At 50.2% G+C, this 24,553-nt stretch overlaps 1 protein-coding gene across 6 annotated transcripts in view; it reads right to left on the bottom strand.

Annotated features, from left to right (window-relative positions):
* The window catches only part of mrtfba (myocardin related transcription factor Ba), a 40,506-nt gene that overhangs the window by 11,131 nt on the left and 4,822 nt on the right, over positions 1–24,553 (bottom strand). For 2 of the 6 annotated variants that reach the window (XM_062526647.1, XM_062526652.1), the window contains exons 2-12: positions 23,179–23,254; positions 18,231–18,466; positions 9,790–9,855; positions 8,555–8,610; positions 7,906–7,981; positions 6,737–6,898; positions 5,525–5,721; positions 4,711–4,854; positions 3,843–4,090; positions 1,762–1,951; positions 308–1,204 (exon numbers count right to left, since the gene is read on the bottom strand). In XM_062526647.1, the coding sequence (XP_062382631.1) occupies positions 308–1,204; positions 1,762–1,951; positions 3,843–4,090; positions 4,711–4,854; positions 5,525–5,721; positions 6,737–6,898; positions 7,906–7,981; positions 8,555–8,610; positions 9,790–9,855; positions 18,231–18,366 (2,172 nt within the window). In that variant the 5' untranslated portion in view covers positions 18,367–18,466; positions 23,179–23,254. Of the gene's footprint in view, positions 1–307; positions 1,205–1,761; positions 1,952–3,842; positions 4,091–4,710; positions 4,855–5,524; positions 5,722–6,736; positions 6,899–7,905; positions 7,982–8,554; positions 8,611–9,789; positions 9,856–11,436; positions 11,656–12,285; positions 12,569–18,230; positions 18,467–23,178; positions 23,255–24,553 lie in introns of those variants that run through there. The other 4 variants (XM_062526649.1, XM_062526650.1, XM_062526651.1 and 1 more) reach the window with 4 other exon arrangements.

Genomic DNA, 24,553 nt, shown 5'->3' with positions numbered 1-24,553 from the left:
TTTATTAATACCGCGAGTCAGATCCTAAGCACAAACATTCGGTGGGCCAGTTCACGGCTCCAACACGCATCAAGATTATTGTAGCGTCAGGCGTGGGAAATGTCATTTTGAACACGCTCCATAAATCTACTGTGCTGGGCTGCATTTCCCAAAACCATAGTTGCTAACCTGTTAGCAACTTAGTTGGTTGGCAATGGGGGAAATTACACTTGCAACCAACAAAGTTGCTAACTTAGTTAACTTAGTTAGCAACTATGGTTTTGGGAAATGCATCCCTGCTGTGAGAGATTGAGTGCTGTGTTGGTACCTGCAGTTTGACACTGGTGACGGTGGGCAGCTGGATGGTGCCCGCGTTGTTGGGCAGCGAGACGGGCAGCACGATGGGCGTGCCGGCGTGCTGGGCGGCAATGAGGGCGGCCTGCGGCTGGGTCAGCACCTGCTGCATGCCCTGGTGGCTGATGACGAACTGGGGCAGCTGCTGGGGCTGGACCTGGACCTGGACCTGGGGCGCTGGGGAGATGCTGTTGACCTGGGCGGCGTGAGCGTCCTCCAGCTTGACCAGGCGCGGGGAGCCCTGACCGCCCAGCGTGCAGTTGGCCGGCGCGTGGTGCTCAGTCTTTACCGGGGACAGGGCGGCGAACAGGGGAACGGGAACGGGGCCGCGGGGGCTGGCGTCGGAGGCGCTCAGGGAGAGAGAGGGAGGAGGAGGCGGCAGGGGAGGCGGGGGCGGCGGAGGAGGCTCCACCTGGCTGGGGCTGACGCCGCTCCTCTTCTCCACCTCCAGCTGCATCTTGAGCGCCTCCACCAGCCGCTGCTCGTGCTCCAGCTTGCGCAGGAGATCCTCGATCTGCCGCTCCTTCTCGTGCAGCTGCCGGTCGCGCTCCTCCGGCACCCGCGCCGGACCGTTGACCGTCCCCCCCGTCTGGCCCTCCGGGCCCCCCGCGGGGTCGTCCCTGCCGGGGTCGGTGGGCATGGGCGAGACGGGCGGCGTGGAGGCCATGCTCTCCGTCGGGGCGTGCTGGCCCGGAGACAACGCGGCCATGGAGACCTCCATGGGCGTGCTGGCGGCGAGGGTGGCACCGGCGCTGGCGGGGGTAGGGGGCGCGGGGCCGTCCTGGTACGGCTTGAGCCGCTCGATGAGGTCCGTCTTGGTGCCGGAGACGGGGAGGCCACGCAGCTTCAGCTCCATCTTCAGCTCAGCCACCTGACAGCACAAACACAACCCTGTTACACACATCCCACCGATACACATAGGGCCCCACTTCCCACCGCTAGACACTGGAAATAGGGGCCTACTTCACACCGCTAGACATTGAAATAGGGGCCTACTTCACACCGCTAGACACTGAAATAGGGGCCTACTTCACACCGCTAGACACTGAAATAGGGGCCTACTTCACACCGCTAGACACTGAAATAGGGGCCAAGACATGGCTTCTGCTAAAAGTGTTCTGAAATCGACGAGTCTTTTGAAAGGACTAGACAGAGAACAAAAACAAAACCAAAGAAGGTGAAACAAATGAAGTGTGTCCTCAGGAGACACACACAAGCTCCGGTATGTAAGTTTGTGTGTGTAAACAACTTCCCTCAGAGACTTCAGATGCAGGATAGGAAATTAACTTCTTAAAATGTGAACCTCTACCAGCCACTAGAGAGATAATTGGTCAGATTCATCATCATTATTTTGTTTCTGGGCTAGAATAGTCACTCATTACTTTGCTAGCTTCCAGATGCAACGTGCACTCGAAATGCGCTGCTCACCTTCATCTCCTCCAGGTTGGCAGGTAGCGTGCCCACCTTGCGGTTGCTGGTGTTGCTGTTGGGTTTGGCGGGGGCGGCCGTGGGCGTGGCAGGAGCAGCCGCGGGCAGCGACACCACGATGGAGGCGGGCAGACTGCTGGTGCTGTTCAGAGCCACCGCCGCGCTGCCAGGCTGACCATCCACTACAGGCCTGTGGACGGACAGACAGACAAAGAGAGAGAGAGAGAGAGAGAGAGAGAGAGAGAGAGAGAGAGAGAAAGAGACAGAGAGACAGAGAGAGAGAAAGAGAGAGAGATGGAGGGAAACATTTAGAGAAAGAAAAGCAGGAAGAGGGGGTGAGAGAAGAGAGAGAGAGAGAGAGAGAGAGAAAGAGAGGAAGTAAAGTCAGGAGGGTAGAGTGAAGACGAGGGAGCAAAGAAGGAAATGGAGATGGAAAGAGAGATAGAAAAAGGAGACAGATTGAGAGAGGAGAGGTGGGGGGGTAGAGTGAAGTGCAGAGTGATGGCAGGAACAAGGAAGGAAGGAGAGATGAAGAAAAAGGCATAAAGGGAAGGAAGGAGTGATGGAGAGAGAGAGAGGAGGAGGAGAGAGAAAGAGGGGGGGGGGGGGTTATTATTAAGCACCGGAGGAAACAACTCTTCCGCTCACTGTTCTGTTCTGCCTCTCTCCCTCCCTCCCTCTCTCTCTTTGTCCCTCTCTCATTCAATAAACAAACGCTTTAAACGCTCAAACAATGCTCAGGCAGAACCAGAACTGGAGTCCAAATAAATCCACCACATGTGCCGCCTGCGTACAACCAGCGGAACAGGAAGGTGGACCCTCCCCCGCATCCGTCAATTAATTGATATTGCCCGACCGGACTTGTTATTGGAAACTCGGTAATTGTCCCGTTGGGCAATTGGAAAAAACAACATTAGCGTTTCAGGCCATTTTGCCGCCTGATAAACATGCATAACCTTTATACATCTGGTGACAAACGTGGGCCAAAATGGCCCAACATGGTAAGCCACCGGCAGGCCATTAGATATGCTGTGGGTGCCTTCTCCTGAGCCTGAGGTCAGATGCGACTCCCAAGCAGACCGATCTCCACGGAGGAACCGGGGCCAGACCTTAGACATCAGCATATCAATTATGCACAGTCTCCTTTGCGGGCCCGTGCTTAGTCATCAGTTCCTATGGATGTGGTTCCTGCTGTTCTATATTTAAGGGCCTAGTGCACTTTGGCAGTCGTCGCCTTTCAGATGGATTGCATGTGGTCAAACGGGGGACATGGTCTTTTCGAGAGCATCATTCCTGTTCTCCATATTCACACAACTCATACATACTTTACAGAAAGCTTACGTTTTGTGGGTCTTTGAATCACACTGATATGTGGCTATGATGTGCTTTGCTGTAGTAAACTTGAATCAAAAGACATCATAAAGCCCCTTCTTTATTCAGCAATAACAATTCACCAACCTAAAATATTTGCTCAACGGTACTCACAGTAGCAAGCAAAAACAGAATGCTAAAATGGATAGCTCCAGTTCTTGATTCTGATTGGCTGAATGGTGTTCAAAGCCACTGTAACTCTGCAACCCTTCACATTTAACCACACTGCGATCTAAATTTCTATGCATATTGCTGCACCTCTGCGTTGCTTGGCAACTATTCCGCTGGAATAAATATATTTTTTGGCGAATGATCATTTATGAATGACCAAATATAGATTTTTTTGTTGCTGCACGTGTCTACATTTGATAAAACATTGCCAGATATGTGTAGTAAACATTGTGCCTAACAACACCCTTTAGCTGTTCTAAGACCACTGAACCCCACCCCTCCCCCCCGGGGCTTATTGCTTCAGCAACCCAAGCTGTGCAGAAGGATTAATTACTTTCATTATCACCGTTCTCTTCCAAATCAATTAGCACGCTCACACTTCAAACGCATCTATCTGATGGCACTTAAACAGCTAACGCGCAGAAATCATCAAAGTCTCTTTTTTTTGGGCGTAAAAAGTCCCGGGGGCCCGAGCGGCGGCGGTGGCGGTGTCTGTGTATGTGTGTGTGTGTGTGTGTGTGTGTGTGGCGGCGACGTACTTGAGCGGCGCGGGCAGGATGGCCTGGTAGTTGTAGTGCTGCTGCTGCTGGCTGAGGATCTGCAGCTGCAGGAAGAGCTGCTGCTGCTGGAGCAGCCGGGCGTAGGACGAGTCCATGGGCGCCTCGTGCAGCTCCTGCTTCTGGTCCGGCGGGATGTACTGGTGGTACTTGAGCTTCTTGACGCGCGGCTTGGCCTCCTTGCTCTTCTTGCTGCGGCTCTTGTCCCCCGGCAGCTTGGGCTGGCTTTGCTGTGGAGAGGAGAGGAGAGGGGAGGAGAGGGGAGGAGAGGGGAGAGGAGGAGAGGGGAGGAGGAGAGGAGGAGAGGGGAGGAGGAGAGGAGGAGAGGAGAGAAGCAAGGGAGAGAGATGGAGAGGGAGGAAGAGAGAGAGAGGGGAGGAGGAGGAGAGGAGGAGAGGACAGATGGAAGGGAGAGAGATGGTGAGGGAAGAAGAGAGAGACAGAGAGAGAGATAGAAATAGAGATAGAGATAGAGAAGGAGAGGGGGAGAGAAATGGAGTGGGGGAGAGAGAGTGAAAAGGGCAGACAGAGGAAGATGAATGGGGAGACAGGAGGAGAGGAGAGGAGCAAGAAAGAGAGATGGAGGGGGAAGAAGAAAGACAGAGAGAGTGAGAGAGACGGAGAGAGGGAGTGGGGGAGAGCGAGTGAAAAGGGCAGAGCAGATGAATGGGGAGACAGAGAGAGAGGAAGATGAACGAGGGAGACAGAAGGACAGAGAGGATCGGAGAATGAGTCACTTGTGGTTGAAGGGACGCTCACAACAACAGCATTTGTTTTTTTTGTTATTGTGCCCAGATGGCGCTCGGCGGGAGGTTTTGTTCTTCACGTGGCGACGAGGCGGCGGTCTCACCTTCACCAGCGTGGGCGCGGGCTTGGTCGGGGCGGGGGTGGTGGGCGTCGGAGGGACGGCGGGGGCGACCGGGGGGTGCGGCGGGCTGCTGGCGAAGGGCTTGAAGAAGTCGGACACGGCCGCTGGGGGGACCGGGGGACTCGGCTGTCGACAAAACAGAAGCAGATGAGAAAAAAGCCGAGGAGGAAGAAAAAAGGAAAGGGGAGGATTTCATGACTCGGCACTTCAGAGGGAAGCCAGTCTTCAGATGTGCTGCTGAACGCAATGAGTCATCTCCCCCCAGGTGCACCTCATTATCATATCAAGGATTCCACTCTTTTGTGGAATGGGACACCGTACAGTCAGGCAGTGTGTGTGTGTGTGTATGTGTGTGTGTGTGTGTGTGTGTGTGTGTGTGTGTGTGTGTGTGTGTGTGTGTGTGTGTGTGTGTGTGTGTGTGTGTGTGTGTGTGTGTCTGTGAGTGTGTGTGTGCGTGTGTGCGTGTGTCTGTGAGTGTGTGTGTGTGTGTGTGTGTGTGTGTCTGTGTGTGTGTGTGTGTGTCTGTGTGTGATTTATCTGTTCTAATGTGCACAGTGCACATATGGTGCAGTGCACCCCACCACACTTGTCTGGTTGTGGTTGAGTGTCTGAGCTGAGCTTGACTGTGCCATTGTCTGGGCTGTGGTGCTCGTGCTGTGCTGTGAGTGTGACTGTGTGTGTGTGTGTGTGACTGTGTGACTGTGGTACAATCCAAGTGCTCTGACTCTGAACTGGAGAGCTGTGGTGTGTTCAGGCGGGTGGAGGCGGTGGTGGGGGTGGGGGTGGTTGTCTGTACCCGTACTGTGGCTACAGGAGAGGGTGTCTCTGGCAGCCTGACGTCTGCAGGAGACGGGGCAGAGCACTGCGACTCCTGGCTGGCCGGCTGTTCCGGCGAGAGCGCGTCGCTGCTGTCCTCCTCGAACTCCAGCGTCGTTGGGTACGGCATCTGCCCATCTGGAGGAACGATGGTGGGGAGACTGTCACTGGATGTTTCTGGACAGTAGCAGGTTAGGTGGGTTAGCTACAAAAGAATACACAGCATGTACAGTACAGTATGTGTGTATGTGTGTGTCTGTGTGTTGTGTGTGTGTGTGTGTGTGTATCATCTGTGTGTGTGGGTGGTGGAGAGGTAAGAGCTTGCATGTGAGTTTGTTATGTATGTGTGTGTGTGTGTATGTGTGTGTGTGTGTGTGTGTGTGCATGTGTGTATGTGCACGCACGTGTCTCTGTGAGTGTCTGAAACGTATTAATGACTCATCCTAGTAGAGGCCCATCTTTTATACTGACACCGAGAACACATTTTCTCATTGGACTGACAGGCCCCTCGGTCTGCTCTGCTCTGATCTATCTGACTGCATTCCTCCTGTCCCAGAGCTGCGGCAGAGTGCCATCAATACTGCTCTTATCAGGCCGGTGACAAAGGCTGCGCCGCACCTGAAGGCCAAAGCCCACAGCACGTGTAGGCAGGCCACATATTTCTCTTCAAACCTGCAGATTGATGTCTCTTTTTTTTTTCCTATCTGAAGGGGCTCCTGTGACAAAGTGTTGTCACTATGTCCCTATGCCGCCATGTTGACTATGTGCCCCGTGGTCGGACACGAGCTTTGTGCTTTGTGCTTGCTGAAGTGGGGGACAGTAGGGTGTGGACGGTGGGGGGCAAGATGGAGGTTTATTACCCCATAGAGACAAGCTCACTCTCTCCCTTGGCCAAATGATCGGCTGCAATCACTATATGATTATGTAGGCTATGTGTGGATGTGTCTCTGTGAGTATCTCTCTGTGTGTGTGTGTATGCATGTGTATGTGTGTGTGTGTGTGTGTGTCTGTGCATGTGCATGTGCATGTGCATGTGCATGTGCATGTGCATGTGCATGTGCATCTGTGTGTGTGTATGTGTATGCGTATGTGTATGTGTATGTGCATAGCATGTGTATGTGTATGCGTATGTGCATCTGTATGTGTATGTGTATGTGTATGCGTATGTGAGTGCGTGAGGTATGGTGTTTACCGATGATGGCCTCTTTGAGGCTGGAGTCCACGGGCAGGATGTTCTTCTCCACCAGCTCCATAGGGCCGGGCCGCTGGGCCAGCTTCTCGTTCAGGTCATCAGCCAGTCGCGCCCGCTTCAGCTTCAGCTGCGTGGCCTGCAGCGAGGGCTCCGCGAGCGTCTCTGAAAGAGCGTGTGCGTGTGTGAGAGTGTGTGTGAGTGAGGGGGGAACCAATCAGCGAGCACAACAACAATCTTCTCTTCGCTTCACTTCACACACGAGGGAAGTAACAGGGCGTCTGAAAACTGGACTAAAGCCTCTTAATGAGAGGCGTAATTCAGTAAATATTTGGTTGCCTTTCCAGGCATTAGGATCAACATTAATCAAACGAGACATAACAAAACACGGGGCAGCTACAGAATTAATAACTGTTGGCTTTCTGGTAAAGCTATGTGGTTATTTATTGGTCTTTCGGGAACAGATACATCAGTCTCCATTTGCCTGAACTAGAGGGGCTGGGGTTCCCTGAGGAGAGCAAACAGGAGGAGAGAGGAGAGAGAGAGGAGAGGAGAGTGGAGGAGAGGAGAGGAGAGGAGAGAGAGAAGAATGGAGAGGAGAGGAGAGGAGACAAGAGAGTAGAGGAGAGGAGAGGAGAGGAGAGGAGAGGAGGGGAGAGATGAGAAGAGAGAGAAGAGAGGAGAATAGAGGAGAGTAGCAGAGAAGAAGGGAAAGGAAAGGAGAGAGGAGAGGAAAGGAGAGAGAGGAAGAGGGGAGAGGAGAGAGGAGAGGAAAGGAGATAGGAAAGGAGAGGAGAGAAGAGAGGAGGAGAGGAGAGGAGAGGAAAGGAAAGATGAGGAGATGAAAGGAGAAGAGAGGAGAGGAGAGGAGGAGATGAAAGGAGAGGAGAAGAGAAGAGAGGAGAAGAGAGGAAAAGAGAGGAGAGGAGATGAAAGGAGAAGAGAGGAGAGGAGAGGAAAGGAGAGAGGAGGAGATGAAAGGAGAGGAGAGGAGAGGAGAAGAGAAGAGAGAAGAAGAGAGGAGAAGAGAGGAGAGGAGAGGAGAGGAGAGGAGAGGAGAGGAGAAGAGAAGAGAGAAGAAGAGAGGAGAAGAGAAGAGAGAAGAAGAGAGGAGAGGAGAGGAGAGGAGAGGAGAAGAGAAGAGAGAAGAAGAGAGGAGAGGAGAAGCTCACCTTGCAGGATGTGCATGCGGACCAGCTCTGACCTCTCGGGCCGACTACGGATCTTGTGCTTCAGGAAATTTTCCGTCTGCGGGAGGAGATGTGTTAGTCAGGGGTGAATGGTCACACACACAAACACCCACACACACACACAAACACCCACCCACACACACACACACACACACGCACACACTTCAAAGGACTATACCTCTTCATTCAACAAATACACCATTCAAAAAGGGTCGAAGAAGAGGGGGGGGGTCTCGCGCCTTCAAAGAGACATGAAAGCCTGGCAAATTACGTGATAAGCGAAAGAGGGCTAAACACATACACACACACACACACGAGATCAGCCCCGTACTAAACCCATGACGCTCCATTCAACAGATAATCCATTGAGAAAAGGGCCGCAGCAGAGGGGCCGAAGAGGCCCTGAGAGGACCCTTACGCAGACGCACATGAAAGCCCTGAGGCCTAATCATAAACACATTCACAGCGCCGCCGTCCTCCATCACGATGATCCATATGCGTCACATTACAGGCCCAAGCCCCTGGATCTCTCGGTGATCTACCGGGGTTTAGGGGGGGATATGCGGCTGATGGAGGCCCGGCGGGAGGGAGAGGTGCTGGGGATGGGGCCGGGGGAACGGCTGGCTCTTACCCTGGCGCGCTCCAGGCTCCGGATCTGCTCGTGGAACGCTGCCGGGCTCTTCAGGGCTGCGAGGAGAGATAAATTTCGGAGTTTGACACACTTGAGTCTCTCGCTCTCCACCTCCCTCACACACACACATACACAGATATGCATTCCACACATAAAAACAGAAGTCGTCACACACACACACACACACACACACACAGACAGACAGACAGGCCGGGGCGTCGTGGAGAGAGGGTAATTCTGGGATTAGTCCAACAGGACTAGAGAGGGGCTACTGTTACTACGGTGACGTGTGTGCGAGGCTGCTCCCTGAGTGACTAAAGCTCTATCTGCGCAATCTCTCCGCGGGCTCAGTTTCCACTTCATAATGAAGACAGATGTGAGCAATCTCCTGCCCACTCCGCACCTATCCATCACGCCAGACACTCACAAAGCTGCCAGCAGCGCGTACGCACCTTCGCAAGCAACACACACTCACACACACACACACGCTCACACACACGCTCACACACAAGCATGTGCATGCACTCAAAAGCAAACACTCCCCTCCCACACACATACACATGCACACATACTCACAAGTGCACATGCACTCACATGCACACAAACACACGTACACACTCACACACTCACTCAAACTCACACACACTCTTGCTTGCTTGGGCTGGCAATCACACTGCAGAGTGGCTTTAGTTGCATACTTTCTGAAAACTCGGGTTTGTTGCGACACCCTTTTGGCCAGCTCTGGTTAATTTCAATTTGGCCACTGGCGCGCTAATGCCACAGACCATGTTTACGAGCACAAGGTAACGACTCGGGCGCACTTATTCCCCACCTGTGGGGTGTCAAAGGCATTCCAGCCAACACTATTTGTAAACACACAGGGACATAAACAAAACAAAAACGGTCAGTCTAATATTGTAATGGCTACGCATTAGTCTAATAGTATCACAAAACGTTCAGTTGGTTTAACTCAGAGTTACCTCAGCGGATGAGACGAAGGAGGTATTTTATATTCCCTCATAGAAAATAACAGTGTTTGTGTAGAGTGGAGAGAGAGAGAGAGAGAGAGAGAGAGAGAGAGAGAGAGAGAGAGAGAGAGAGAGAGAGAGAGAGAGAGTGTGCGTCCAAATAAGGGCTAATGTCTTTAGCATGAAGCATAACTGGGATGAAATGGAGTGGGGCTGGAGCTGCACGGCACTGCGTGCGCTGGCAGAGGGGGCACCGCTGGTACTCACGTGGCATGATGCCCTGGTCTACGAGCTGCTCGCGCGTGCGTCTCTGCTGGAGCCTCAACTGGAGCACTGGAGAGAGAGAGAGAGAGAGAGAGAGAGAGAGAGAGAGAGAGAGAGAGAGAGAGAGAGAGAGAGAGAAAGAGAGAGAGAGACGGAAAGGGAGGGGGATAGAGAGAGAAAGAGAAAGGGAGGGTGGGAAGGAAGACAGAGACTGGGATGAGCTTCCTCAGTGTAAAAACAATTGCTCAATGATCTCCACACTCATGAACAGACAAATGTGCACACATACACATACACAAACACACACACACACACACACACACACACACACACACACACACACACACACACTCAGGCTGGACTCACTCGTGAAACCCCCCACACTTCCTCTCTGGCAAGGCCACATTGCATAACACCCAATTGAACAAACACAATTATTCCTGTCGCCCATAGAAGTGATTGACTCTCACTTCTTGTTACTAACTCAACATTACCCCACCTTAGTATCACAGTAGAAGGTCCATTTCATATAGCGTTTTAAATGCCAGGCCATGGGAGGTTTCTGCCAGCGTTTTACCAGTATGAGGTAATCCATGTTTCTGTCTAATTAGATTTAATGGCCTGCACTGGACAGCATGTATCAAAAAGTATGGGGTTTTTTTTGTTGCGCTGGTTTCCAAAATGCAGATAAGTGCTCCACGAATAGCTCCCTCAGCTTGAGTAAAAATGTCTCCTTGGGAACATTTCCCCTGATGGACTGCGTAACTGCTACTGAAAATGTTTAAACAACCTCCATGTGAGAGAGCAGCGAATGTGGCTGGAAGCGGCCAAAACCACTGTCCGTCTCCTCGCGGGCCTCTCTGTCCGCCTCGGAGCGGATGACGTCAGCCAAGGGTCAGAGGATTAAATGGGCAGGGGAGCAGGAGAAGGCCACAAAGCCATGAGGAACTCCCGTTTCAGAGCGCAAGGCCACTCTCGAAGGTCACTGAACTGCCCACTCAATCGGCTCCAGCTGGACGCGAAAAGCAGCCGTTCGTAACCCAGAGGCCGGTTAAAATGTTACATATTCGTGCCGGAAGATGTGGGGGTTTTTTTGTTCAAGTTAAAAAAGGTTGCAGTTAAGATGTGTCCTCAAGTGCCGCTGGTAGCCGTCTCTGTCAACACAGAGCCCACACAGGGAAAGTCCAATCTCCTTGGTCGCGAAATGGATGAGCCAAGATTAGGCTGGCTGTCGGAGAGCGGTGTGACAGTGAGAATTCATATCTGCCGTGATGTTTTTGGACCCAGGCGCAGACTGCCAACTCTGCCAACTTCTGCAAAGATAATTATGGTTTGTTCGGCTGCTGACAGACCTATTAAGTGCGAAAAAAAGGCAAATAACCAAAAATATATCGCACGCCAAAAAAGGAAGCTGACTGCCAGGCATCTGCGTCTCTGACTACGCACCTAAATCACTTCACTAAATCCAAGCCAATCAAGAGTAGCAGTATTTTGACGGAAAAATGTCAAAGGAACATCTGAACTTACTTCACAACATCTCATCCTTCTCAAAACCACATGCTATGGTTCAACCACAACACTACACTCTGGAATGGTTTGGAATATTTCATATGAAATACTTCAAATATTTCGGAAAAAACAAACACAGACCTCCAAGACCTTCCAGGGCCTTCCTCTTGCTTGCTGAAGAGAGGAAGACAGGAGACAATCTCCCATCTCACCACATTGGATATTTAACTGAAGATGACTGAGCTCTCAGATAACACTGTCTGGCTGGTTGCATTATCATGTCGTTGGGGTGGTCCCCCCACCTCCAGGGTGAATCTGCTGATTCTCGGCCTAGGCTGACTCATCTAAGCTGTGGTTGAACTTCTGGCGAGTCGTCACCCTCCCCCCAATACACACACATACACACACACACACTAAGAAGGATGGGAACAATCACCAGCCGTTTCCTGTTTGGTCTGCTGTGGACGACGTTTCCTTACGGTTAGGCTAATCATTGAGTGAGAAAACTGTACGGTTTTCAGACAAAAACGCCTGAGCAGATGCACAACAATAGGAAGGCTGAGGAGGATTTACTGGTATCACAGCGGAATACCACTGGCATTTCAGAACGCCTGAAGACACACACACAGACACGTGCTCACAAAACACACACACACACACACACACACACACACACACACACACACACACACACACAACCCCCCCACACACACACCACACAAATAGATTTGCATCTGCTTTCAGCTCTCAAATGTTATCACTAATAAGTAAAATCTATAGTGTTAACTTCAACAAGTCAAAATAAACTCATACACTTGTGACAAAGAGTGTGACAAATTGTGACAAATAGTCTCCATACTTTCTCCCATTTAAACATCAGTCCATCAAGAAAAAACAAAAAAAAAATCACAAACTGTAAATCGCATCACAGTTCCACTACAGCACTCAGCGGTCAATAGCGGCAATAACAAAGACGAGAGTGACCGGCACCTGATGGACAAGCGGCTCTGCAAATCGGACGCGCCTCCACTCCTAGACAGGCCATGCTGGTCCCTGGACCGAGTCCTGCTGGGCTGGGATGATGCTGCTGCTCAGCCTCCACACAGTACTGCCACCACACAGCCGCACGGAGAAGAAGAGCCAGGGGGAAAAAAGGGCCTGGACGCGGCTCGCTCCTCGCTGTGCCTTCACTAAATCACTGCCTCCTTCATGCTCCTTTCTTTTTTCTTTCTCTTTCTCTCCTTCTCTCTCTCTCTCTCTCTCGGTTTCACTCTCTCTCACACACTCTGTTTCTCTCTGGGAGAGCTTGCTAACAAAGTTGTGAGTACTTTCCTCTAGTAGGAGGAGAGGAAGGCAGGGAGTATTCACACACTCACACACACACACACACACACACACACACACACACACACACACACGCGGCACCGCTGTGTTAACCCTTACCTCCCCAAGCACAGCGCATACATAGCACACCACACCACAAGCAAAACAAGCCTTGCTCATGACGACTAGTTTACACAGCCAGTTCAACAAAACGAATAACAGTAATCTTAAAAGTGATCTTCGATGTCTTCTCCCTGAGAGACATTTGTACTCCTGGGAGATTCGATTTAATTAAAGATTTTTATCAAAATCCTTTTCTTACATTTGGGTTGAGGTCATTCAAAAGAGGTCTCACAAAACAATGGAAAAATAATGGAACCCCCCCCTTGGTGGCATGACAGCATAACAGCAAAGCAAATGTTTAGGTTTAGCCAAGTCTGGGAAATGTAAAGTAAAGACTGTATAATTCCACTGACGACAGCTACGTCATGACAGAACGTAAACCACTCATAACTGATCTGGTCCGATGAACATCTCACCCAGTTCCACAGAAATCCCCCGGCCACTCAAAACAACCGACTGACCACGTGACGGCCACACAAGCGCAGTAGAGAAGCGCGAGAGCGGGCAGCGGCGGCCGTGTGTGTGGGGGCGGCTGAGCGTGCCGCTGGGGAGAGGGTGGACAAGTTTCCAGCCGGTTGACACGGTGACCCCGTGCCGCCCGCTGCCCCTGTCGGACGGGTTAAACTGCGTCTGTGTATCTTTACCCGTGTGTGAGTGTGTGAGTGTGTGAGTGTGTGAGTGTGTGAGTGTGTGAGTGTGGGAGTGTGTGAGTGTGTGTGTGTGTGTGTGTGTGTGTGAATGTGTGAGTGGGCCGGTGATAGACTGAGAGCATGTCTGTGCGGATTGAGTATGAGTAAGTAAGTGCGAGTGCATGAGTATATGTGTGTTCATGAGCGAGAGAGAGAGAGAGAGAGAGAGAGAGAGAGAGAGAGAGACAAACAGAGAGAGAAAGAGAGACAGGGAAAGAGACAGAGAGAGAGAGTCAGATAGTGGGGGGACTTTATGTGTGCGTGTGGGCGTGTGTGTGTATATATGTCTGGGTGGGGGTCTGTGAGCTGCCCGTCTGCGGGAGGTAGCACCGCTGACCTCCTGGGTGAATCAGTCTCGGCCTCAGTGACCCCGTGCTGAGGTCAGGGGAATCAGCGCGGCCACACTGCAGGCCCGGTGCGTCATCCTCACCTCACCCTGCTGTCGCAACACCTCCCAACGCTGACCCCCCAGCAGCTACCACATATTTTGCAACGCTGTCACTTCGCCATGGACTAACTAGAATGCAGATACGTCACTCAAAGTCAAGGTCACCAACCAGAGAAGCTGAGGAAGTGGTGGCACTTCCTATTGCCAAGAAATGAATATAGAACCATCAAATGAAGGTTTAAGTCATTAAAAAAGGGCCACGGTTTAGTGATTAGGACCTATCCTACTGTGAGGAAATGAATATATAACCATCAAGTGAAGGTTTAAGTCTTTAAAAAAAGGATCATGATTAAGTGATTAGGACATATCCTACTGCTAGTATATAACCATCAAATGAAGGTTTAAGTCATTAAAAGATGGACATAATTAAGTGATTAGGACATATCCTACTACCACTGTTGGATCCTGAACAGTGTTTGTTCAGAGCAGCTGTAACATCTGGAGACCACCTAGGCGAAGAATGCGAAGTATGTAAATGTTTGTGTGAAAATATTTTTTTTTCTCATAAATATACGTTTGATGTCATCATCAAGGTTTAAAAGGCTCCCACTCGCCTGACCTTCACAGCTTCTGAGGTGTGAGGTCACAACATGATTGACGCTGCTTTGAGACACAACGTGGGGCCTTAAGAGTAATCACGTGGAACATGGCTGGGCACGTCGGGAATTAATGGCCACTTACAAATTAATAAGTCGTGACTTACTGAACGGTATTAAATTTAAAATGTGGACCTTCTCATTAAAACTGTTGTTGTTGTTTTCTCAAGCTGAAATTCCACCGCACCCATGTTTCCTTTCTCATACCGTCCGATGATGAACACTCAAAAAACTATTGTTATGTTTGGCACCCGTTTCCCCTGTGGAGCCCTAATAAAACCACATGTCTGCTGCTGCGAGGCGTTTTGGGGGGGCCCCGAATATAGAGCAACCATTGGAGGGGCCCAAAGGCAACGCTGCAGTGGAGACTGACATCACCAAGCATCTGGTGTATAGTGATCTAAAAATACTCTTCATAGTCCCCGAATAGCGTGAGAAGCAGCACTATGTTGTTTCTAACCGTGCTCTCTTGGCAAGACGAGCGGCGGTGTTGATTGGATCAGAAGTACGATTCCGAGCTTAGCTGTAGCAGGCTGTATAGTGACTGAGCCGTGTTGTGATACCACTACGCTACGATCATTGAGGTGGCACAGTTGAGGAACAAGATGTCTTCTTCACCACAGCCGATGGTTATGGTTGAGCGACCACATCGTACATCATACAGCAGATAGTCCCACGCTAGCGACCAGACACAGGTCACAGGTCTACACTGGACATTCATCCAATTACCGTCCAATTACCGCCTCTTTCTTTAGCACTTTCTAGCTCCATCAGGCTTTCGTTCCGGTCAATAAACTTTCTCTCACTCTCTCAATGTTCTGTTCTCTCTCAGCATCTCAATAGACCAAAAAGAGATTGAAAATACTCCCCGAATAGACAGCAGACCAAAACAAGGATTCTGCAGACACACTGTGAAATGGATACAAATAAACAGTCTGACTAAAAGGAAAATATTACGATATAATCACAACCATTTTCAGGCCCTCACAAAATCTGCCCCCTGATACGCAAAGTTTGTTGAAATTAAACAGAAATTGAATCACATGGTCTGTGAAAGCCTGCCTTTTAGCATAAACGACAAAATCAAAACACCACGTACGCAAAGATAAGAAATTCATTCGCCTCAGAAAAGTATTCATGACACATGTATAATGTCTTGGCTGACATTCTGGACCATGGTAATGGCTCTTTTAACATGGATTATTTATGAGATTAAAAATCAAGCCATGCCCCCCACCTCTCCCCTCTCTCTGTCAGCTAGAAACTAAGTATTCTGAGTCATTCAGTGAGTCGCTGTCTCTCTGGGACTGCTGGCCTGTTGATTTTTCGCAGATCCGTGGGATTTCGCATGTCGGCGTGCCGGGCATAGTGGGCCATTGCCAACTCGGCTCGGTCTGTCTGTCGGTCGGTCCACCCCGCACCCCCCCCAAAACATCCCCCACCCCCGAGTCCCCCCCTCTGGGAGCCTCGGCTGGGCTCCCCAGGCTCCCGGGGCCCCTTGACCCTTCACATGTCACTCAGAGCTCCAGACAGCAGCCCTGGGGAGAGAGGCCCGGCTCTGGCACCGTGGTGGGAACTTAAGAGGCTCACGTGGAGCTCCTCCCCAAGACTACATGTTGGACTTGCCGGGGAAACGGTGGGAGGTGGAGGGGTCGGGTCGGGTCGGCTTGGGGAGTTTGGGTGGACGAGGGGTGGGGGGTGGGGGGTTGAGGGGTGAGAGGAAGGAGGGAAAATTAGAGTGGGAAAAACAGCCCAAACAGGAATGGATAACAATCTGAGGCCGAGATCTGTGAGATCTCCAAAGTCACTGACACACTGGTCCCTGCCTCTTAGCCTCGTGTCTCCGCCCATTCGCCAGCATATCAGTGATTGGAAACTTCACATCTCAGGCACCCCCCCTCGCGCCAATGGGAGTGTTGCAACAACAACTCGTCTCGGGCACATCTGGCTAATAACCGCTGCTTGTGCTCCCGACAGGAAAAAGCGGCCAAAGAGTTAACCGTTTAAAAAATACCATTCGGGTCGATGATTAACAACTGGCAAAGGCTGGCCGTTCCAAATCAAGCCTTTAAAGCGAAATCTCGGCCCATCTGTGGGTAAAGTCATCGGTCACAGTGAAGTAAGCTCCGCTGCCAAAAACACGGCCAGTGCCTGACTAATGGTTAGCACACACGCTAGCAGCACATTCTGCTACCTCGGGCTAATGAAGCCTCTGCTTATACAACACTGCAAATATGAAGCACAAACAACAGCAACCCAAACAGAAGATGAAACAGTACGCTCCAGGTGGGGAAGCTCAGTGTGCACAACACTATCTGGAGAGACAATGTGCTTCTCTTTCAGCAGCGGGCGAAGAAAAAGACCTGCAGAAGCCTTTCTGCACTTTTCCGCTGCAACCCAAATCCTTTACAGATGTCATCTCCAGATAAAAGTCACCGGGGTTCGCACGGACAATGGGTGTAACCCAACGCTGAGTGTCCCCCACTGTCTCATTCATCCTCTCAACACACAACACCAATATTGGCCTTACATCAGACTCGATGAGACACATACATCATCCACCCAGCCGGCCACATGAGGAAGCAAGGAGGACAGAAGACAACAAAGGAACTGCTGAGTCAGCGCAAGAGCTGCGAGGGAGTGTGTGTGTGTGTGTGTGTGTGCAGGGCAGAGTGGGGCGATGCGCACAGCTTTTGTGTTAAATGGACCCCGGCCAGAGTACGCCAGCGCAGGTACAGCGATCGGAGAGAGAGAAAAATGACAGTCCCTCGCTACAAAAATGACTCGATCAAATGAGGCGTGTCACGGCACCAAAAACGTTGATGTTGCGGATAAGAGAAGCAAACATGAGAAAAATGGGGCGCAGGGACTCGGGACTCAGCCTTGCACTGAGGCCTCGTGCATGCCTAGCAAGCGGAACATGCTGTGCCTGTGTGGGCCGCAAAAATAGCTTAAATGCTGGAATTTTTAAATTTGTCTTATTTGATCTCGATCTGAAACCGTTCTGGATCAAACTTTCAGGCAACTATGCATTTCTTCCCCATTTCCAAGGTTAATTTCCAAAATGGTTAAACATTAGTAACATTACAGATAGTTATTACCACTCTCTCATTTAACTTCATTTTTTCCAGTAATTGTTACCATGTGTGCCTCAAATATAAAAATGGTATACGGTAATGGCTATTACCATTTTTCAAGAGGTTTTGCAATTTATTTCTACTAACTCTTTTGCAAATGTGTGTTCCCTTCCTTGGGTGATCAGATCAAATGTTTTTTTCAGACCTCTTGACTTTCAGTCCTAATTCTCAGCATTTTTTTATATACATGGGTGTAGACTTATCAGAGTTTGCTAAGCATTTGTCGAGCTTTTCATTTTTACAAATGGCAAGCGCCCAATAGCTCCAAATTTCCAGAAATATAAACATTCATTCAATTTGCAAGGGGCGGTGGGGGGTCAACCTACTTTAGATATCTTTAAACATCTCTGCAACTATGGAAAGCTGCAATACTGTATGTTGAGACTAATTCTAATCTATATTGAATCGGAAACTCATTTAATTTAATTGAACTTACTAGCGTGTGAATCGGAATACAATCAAATCAAGGAATTGGTGCCAATTCCCAGACCTACTGATGCCAGGAGGGTTGGTGCTGCCAAACACTCTTGTGTATGAAGTGAAGCGGACGGAAACAAAACCTGAAAGGTTACTTCAGCTGAAAAAAGCCCAGGAGGGGAAACGTGGAAGTGGTGCTTACCGTTCTTGCGCTCGTTGAGGGGAGGCAGGCTGTGGTTGGGCTGCAGGGTCAACTCCTCCAGCTCGTGGGTCACCGCCTCGCTCTGCGGGCTGGACGCCAGCAGGCCCAGCATGGCAGAGTCCCCCCGGACCTCCATCTCCTCACCGAGGGGTCAGCGGGGTCCGCCCTGGCCACCACCAGCAGGCAGGAGAGGGGCAGCAGCAGGTCGGTCCAGGCGCAATCCTCCACGTGGATCCCTGGGAGGGGGGGGGGGAGATGGAGAGGAGGGGTGAGAGAGGTCAGGGGCAAGGCAAGGGACACCTGGGTATTCACTTTCATTCAAACACTTTTTCAGGCACCTGACCGTGTGTGTTTGGCCTCGCGTCTTTTCGCTAGACTGGGGATAAACTTTCTGCTTCAATTCCACCGATTCCAGCGCATTAGGCATGGTCAATCAAGCACTGAGCGGTAACTTAATATTAACGCTGAGAGAATGGCTAACCAGATTTACTGTAAAGTGGGCGAGACTGCTGAAAACTGTACGCTTCTCAGCCAAGCAGGAAGTCAAACGTCTGGTATTCTCATACACTCTTTTATTAGATGTTTCTGCTACTGGTTTTGTGGGCGACGGTGCAGTTATAGCTCTATCAATGCAGCGCAACAGGCAGTTTAAAGTGCCAGGAGACATCAACAGCACAATTGACACAGTTATGCACTTACAAAGAAATGTCAACCAATAATCATAACCACCTCGTGCACAACGGACCCAGTGTTTTCCAAACGTATAATTATCTCGAGTTTACATCATTGCGGTGAGGCTTAACATTTGGAAACGTGGGTGCGCAAATACTGCTTTCGCCATGGAATCATAACAAGACTCGGAATGGTGAAATGATGGATTGCCTTGATTGAATTCCATTCAACCACATGCATCGCTCACCATGATGGAGCACTTAAAATTGAAAAGCTCTTAATCCGGACCTTGAGTGTTGATCATATGAAACTAATTTTTTTTTTCAGAGTAGCTTAAATCTGTGATCTTAGAAGAACTGTTGTATTTTTCAAAAAATCAAGCTGATTTTCATTCCAAAATGGTCAATCTACCCTGTTAAACCTTGACTGTTCAAATTGGAATCCAATGACAGTCACTGTTGGAAAGTGAGAGAGAAAGAAGCACAGAAGTGCATAAAAAAACAAAGAGAGCTGGAGACACACCAGCAGATCGATCAAGACAGCCAAGAGGTATTTGGACTGAGTCAGCTTGGGTTCCGGTAGAGTCGTAATAATGATCTGCTCTGAATGTCGGACCACATCACAACGCAAATAACAATAATGAACACCGTGTGATTACCGTCCAGGCGATCCTTTTCACGGCAAATGAGAGAGAAAGAGACAGCCTACAATCACGGGCCTAATTAACTTCTGACATTAATTATGCTCTGCAGCATGATTTGTTTCTGTTTGGGTGGAGCAAGTCCACAGTGCTGAAGGAAAGTCTAGCCATCTATCCAAGCATGTGCGTATGTGCGTGTGTATGTGCGTGTGTGTGTGTGTGTGTGTGTATGTGTGTGTGTGTGTGTGTGTGTGTGTGTGTGTGTGTGTGTGAGAGTGCGCATCTGTGGGGGTTTGTGCTTGTGTGCACGCATGTGTGCTTGTGTGTGTTGGAAGAGAGGGCTCCAGTGCTGGGCCAACTCTACTGCCAGGCTCCCTGCTCTCTCGTCCGCTCCCCTCCTCCCCCCTGCCTGTCCTGTCCTGTCCTGTCCTGCAGCGTCCAGCGCTCGGTGGGCTTCTGCCTCCCTGAGGATGGGCAGCACCGGTGCCCATTTCCTCCATCTCCAGGGGCGCCGTGCAGTTCAGCTTTCAAAGGGAAATCTGGAGCCCGCCCCCCAGACACACGCTCACACACACACAAACATCATCTCTCTCCATTTATCTCTTTCTATCTCTTACACACACACACTCACACTCATACGCATACGCACACACACACACACACACACACACACACACACACACACACACACACACACACACACACACACACACACACACACACACACACACACACACACACACACACACACACACACACACACACACACACACACACAGCCTCTCTTTCCATTTCTCGCTCTCTCGCTCTCCCTCCCTCCTCCTCTCCCCCCCCTCTCTCTCTCATGCAGACAAACACACACACCGCTTTCCTTTCCATCACAAATATACACACACACACACCCACAGCCTCTCGCACACGTTTAATTCTAATCATAAATTCCCTTGGCCATAAAAATAACACAGTGCTGCTCGCTGAGGACTCCAGATGTTCTCAGACATACCCCACACTCCACCGGGCCCTTGCGACAGTCAGCTGGGGCTTCCAGGAAAACTACAGGGCCTGGGAAGGAGGGGGGGGGGGGTGTGGAGGGGGGGTGGGACTCACACATGAAATATGCATTGAGGTCGAAAAAGAACCAGACCTACGCTACGAAAAAAGTCCTGTGGTCGCTGATGTAATCGGGGATGTGAAACAAGGATATGTCGGCAGACGGAAACCCGTTGCGTCGGCAATAATTATGAGCCTCCGTTGTGCCGACCGGCGCGGGAGAGAGAGAGAGAGAGAGAGAGAGAGAGAGAGAGAGAGAGGCGGTTGAAAACAAAAACGCCAGGCGACGCCGCTGAATGAAAATAACAGCGGTCGTCGTCGTCTACTCTGCGTCGCTCGGGTTCATCCGTGTCTCTAATTGACTGATGTTCGACGTGCTGGTGTGTGTGTGTGGGTTCCTCCTAGCGTCGGGCTAATTCCATGTGTTTAGATAAAGCGCTATTTTTGAAACGTTTGTTCTGCAGAGCTGAGGGGCACACGACTGTCTCTCGCCGCCGTTGCCAGCACAGCTCCTGGCCTCTGAGCTGCCTTCCTGTTTGTTTATATTTGTAGGGCTGCATGCCCAGCTATCGCAAACACACACACACACACACACACACACACACACACACACACACACACACACAGATAGACAGATACACACACACGTTACATAGAATGCGACTCCATTACTTGTCCTTGGAAGCCGCAGTTGCTAAGAGACGCAGCTGCCACCTCCACAAATAAACTTGTGTGAGCGGAGCACTCCCGAGGCGGAATCCTGTGTGTGTGTGTGTGTGTGTGTGTGTGTGTGTGTGTGTGTGTGTGTGTGTGTGTGCACCGGCCTGGGCTCACTTCAAAAAACCCAGTCTGTTGCTTCGGTATCAGCTCCATATCCATCCCAACAGGGGAGCCACTGCGCCAACACACCGACGCTCACTGCTATTATTCTCTTTCACTCAAATGTACAGCAGGATCTCTCCTGACCGGAAAAGTGGTCAAATATTAATCATCTAAAAAGGGCTGTAATGGCACACGGCTTATCTCCGACTGTCAGCACGGGGCTGCGGTAAAACACTGATATTTCAGAGCACGGTGCACTAATTTAATAAAGTCTCAGGAATCCCGGCCTCTAACTAAATTTAACACGCCAATAGATAGCCGTGGCCTCGAACCATAACAGTCCTGATTACATGCCTATAACAAAACAAACTCGAAACGATGATACTTTTAATCACTTTACATCATGACAGCCAGCAAAGTGACAACCGCTGAGAAGTACAACACCTCCAGACCCTGACGGGCATAATATTTTTATTATGAGGAACTCCTGCCCTCGTGAAAAGAAGGAGGAGGGGAAAAAAACCCGAGTTTAGGATGCAGCCAAAGGCTAGCTGCTATCAATCCAGCGGTGCTCAGAGCCATAAGGAGTAGATGACATGAAGGGCCAGTCAAAACACGGCAGAAATCAAATTAAAGCCCACTTCATCTCCAGGCTGCCGCTGTTCCAAAGGCCGCTCGCACACACCGCGCGCTTCAAAAAGAGCCCGAAAGTTAAAACAATACAGCCCCTCTCACGGCGATCTGCGCGCAAACGCAAACCGATACCAAAGCAGCCTGCTCTTCAGCTGGGGTACCTCACTGGTCTTCAGCGTCTCAGGACTAGGCCAAGGAGCGCAATGGAGCTCTTACACCGAACGGTCAATTCTGGTTTCATTTTCTGGATCTGATTCATGCGTTCCGACTTCATTTGTAGTCATTGGAAGGTTTAACGATCCTTCAAAGTCCAGAAGTCTTTAAGTGACTGAACATAAACCCCACACGTGTTACTGCGACAATCTCTTTGGTAAGCTTATCTTTCCTGGCTTTTGCCAGAACAATTCTGCAAACGTACACCACAACCAGCTGACAAACCACCAACTGGCGGCGAGCTATTAAAGGCTTGCGATATGGGGCGAAAGGATGTGCCCACTAGCGTGGCAACACGTCAGGGAAACTTCGCAGTTTGCAGCGCCGCCTCAGAACTGTTTCCTCCCATGTGTCCCCATGGGACAGCTGATGGCGTCCCATCCTATCCCATCCCAGCAACCAACTTGATCCAACTTCAGTGGAGATGTGAATGGATTGGCAGTGACACCCGTCTAAATTAAGACCGAGTAGTAAAGCCGTGCACAGGGTGCAGAGTATCAAGCTCGACCTGGCACGATACTCGGCTAAATCGAGAGGGAAGAAGATGAATGAACTATTTAACTATAAAGATGTTTTTCCCTGAAGGCATCTCTTAGATGTTCACCTTTAATTTAACATCCTGAATTCCACTGACTCACTCATAAGCTTACAGACATCAAAGTTTCCACTCCCTTTCGCCAATGACCTTCAGTGACCTTAGGTACTCCTCTGTAAATCATTGTTATAACAACAGGGGTACAGGCAAAGGCAGCATTCAACTTCATTTTGTTGATCTTGTCAGCTTACTTAAACACAAAACAGACCCTTCCTTTAAACTGCTACCTACCTCTCGAGTGAAAGTACTGTAGGCCCTGTTGTACTTTCACTGTGTGATCTGAAATGCTTTCCCACTGACTCATCGGCAAACACTTTGCTTACCTTAATGCTGGTAAGTGAGGGACGAAACAGAGGGTGACAAGACTTTGTGTTCACTCTCTAAGCCATGGAGACCGACCTGCGAGGTAGGGGGAGGGAGACAGAGTGAGAGAGAGGGAGGGAGAGAGAGAGAGAAAGAGAGAGGGAGAGAGAGAGGGAGAGAGAGAGAGAGAGGAATTTCAATTAGGATGAAAATGAAAACGAGCCTGTTCATTCACAGTTCACACTGCAGTACAGCATTCGCCCGAGGCAATAAGAAGAGGATGAACTCAGATAAAGTTTTGGCAGCCGTGAACCTGTGCAGCAGCAGTAGCAGCAGCAGCAGCAGCAGCAATGATGTGTGGCTTTTCCAAACGGCACAGCTCTCCACAGCAGACCTCCGAACACTACTTGTGTGTGTGTGTGTGTCTGAGTGTGCGAGTGTGTATGTCATGAAAGGCTTAAGGGGTTGCTGTGGCAACCGAGCACCGTTTCTCTAGCGACAGGGGCTACAGATGTGCGTAAAGAAGAACCCGGCGCGCTCCTCAAAGGGGATCCGGGACCCGATATTATCTCGGCTCACTCGGGGGCTGGCGAGCTTTTCTGAGCACGACCCGCAGCGGTAACGGCGAGAGCGGCGGACAGCTCAGGGCCGTCCGTCTGAACAGGCGATTAAATATTGATGGGCAACCTTTTAATTAACTTAGCCAGTTTTAGAATGCACTCCTGTTGAGGGAGGGGGGGGGGGGGGGGTCACATTCTCCTGGCAGAGTTTAAACTGCCTCGGCTGGGTTCACTAACCTGGGACATTGCCTGGTGGTGAAGTGTCATGTTGGCTTGGCTCAAAATGACATTGCTTTTGGTTCTACAGTGTCAAGTCAAAATACCACAATACGAGTGGGCAGAGGTCATTGGAACGAAAGCATATCTGCCAATCAACTTGTCAGTCATGTGGAAGAGCAAAGTCACAAACATGTCAGGACGGTTCTGACAACAATACAGAGTGATGGCCTCAAACATTGCATAACTGCCTGACATTCCTCTGCGATGTTGTAATGGAAAGTGATAACCTAACCTAGGTGATCATTTCAATATCCTGTGTGATTTCAGATGGCAGGCTATTTTTTTTTCACCCTCTCTTTTCCACTGCCACTATCAACGGTAGAATAGTTTTAAGAGTCTGCACGGATCTCAGTCACATTGGATTGTTGCATGAACTTTTATCTCCTTGATATCTCCACACCTGAAATGACTCAATATTTTATCAGAATCAGAATGATAATCAGCTTTATTGGCCAGGTCTGCCTAAACAAACAAGGAGTTTGACTCCGGTTAATCTTTGCACTTAAAGTACAACTCTCAAACAAATAAAACATAAAAAGAAGAAAAAACAGAACAG

Source organism: Sardina pilchardus, chromosome 22 (genome assembly GCF_963854185.1).
Source record: "Sardina pilchardus chromosome 22, fSarPil1.1, whole genome shotgun sequence".
Classification (NCBI taxonomy): Eukaryota; Metazoa; Chordata; class Actinopteri; order Clupeiformes; family Clupeidae; genus Sardina; species Sardina pilchardus.
Note: the sequence above shows the minus strand (reverse complement) of the source record. Positions and strands in the feature narration are given on the sequence as shown.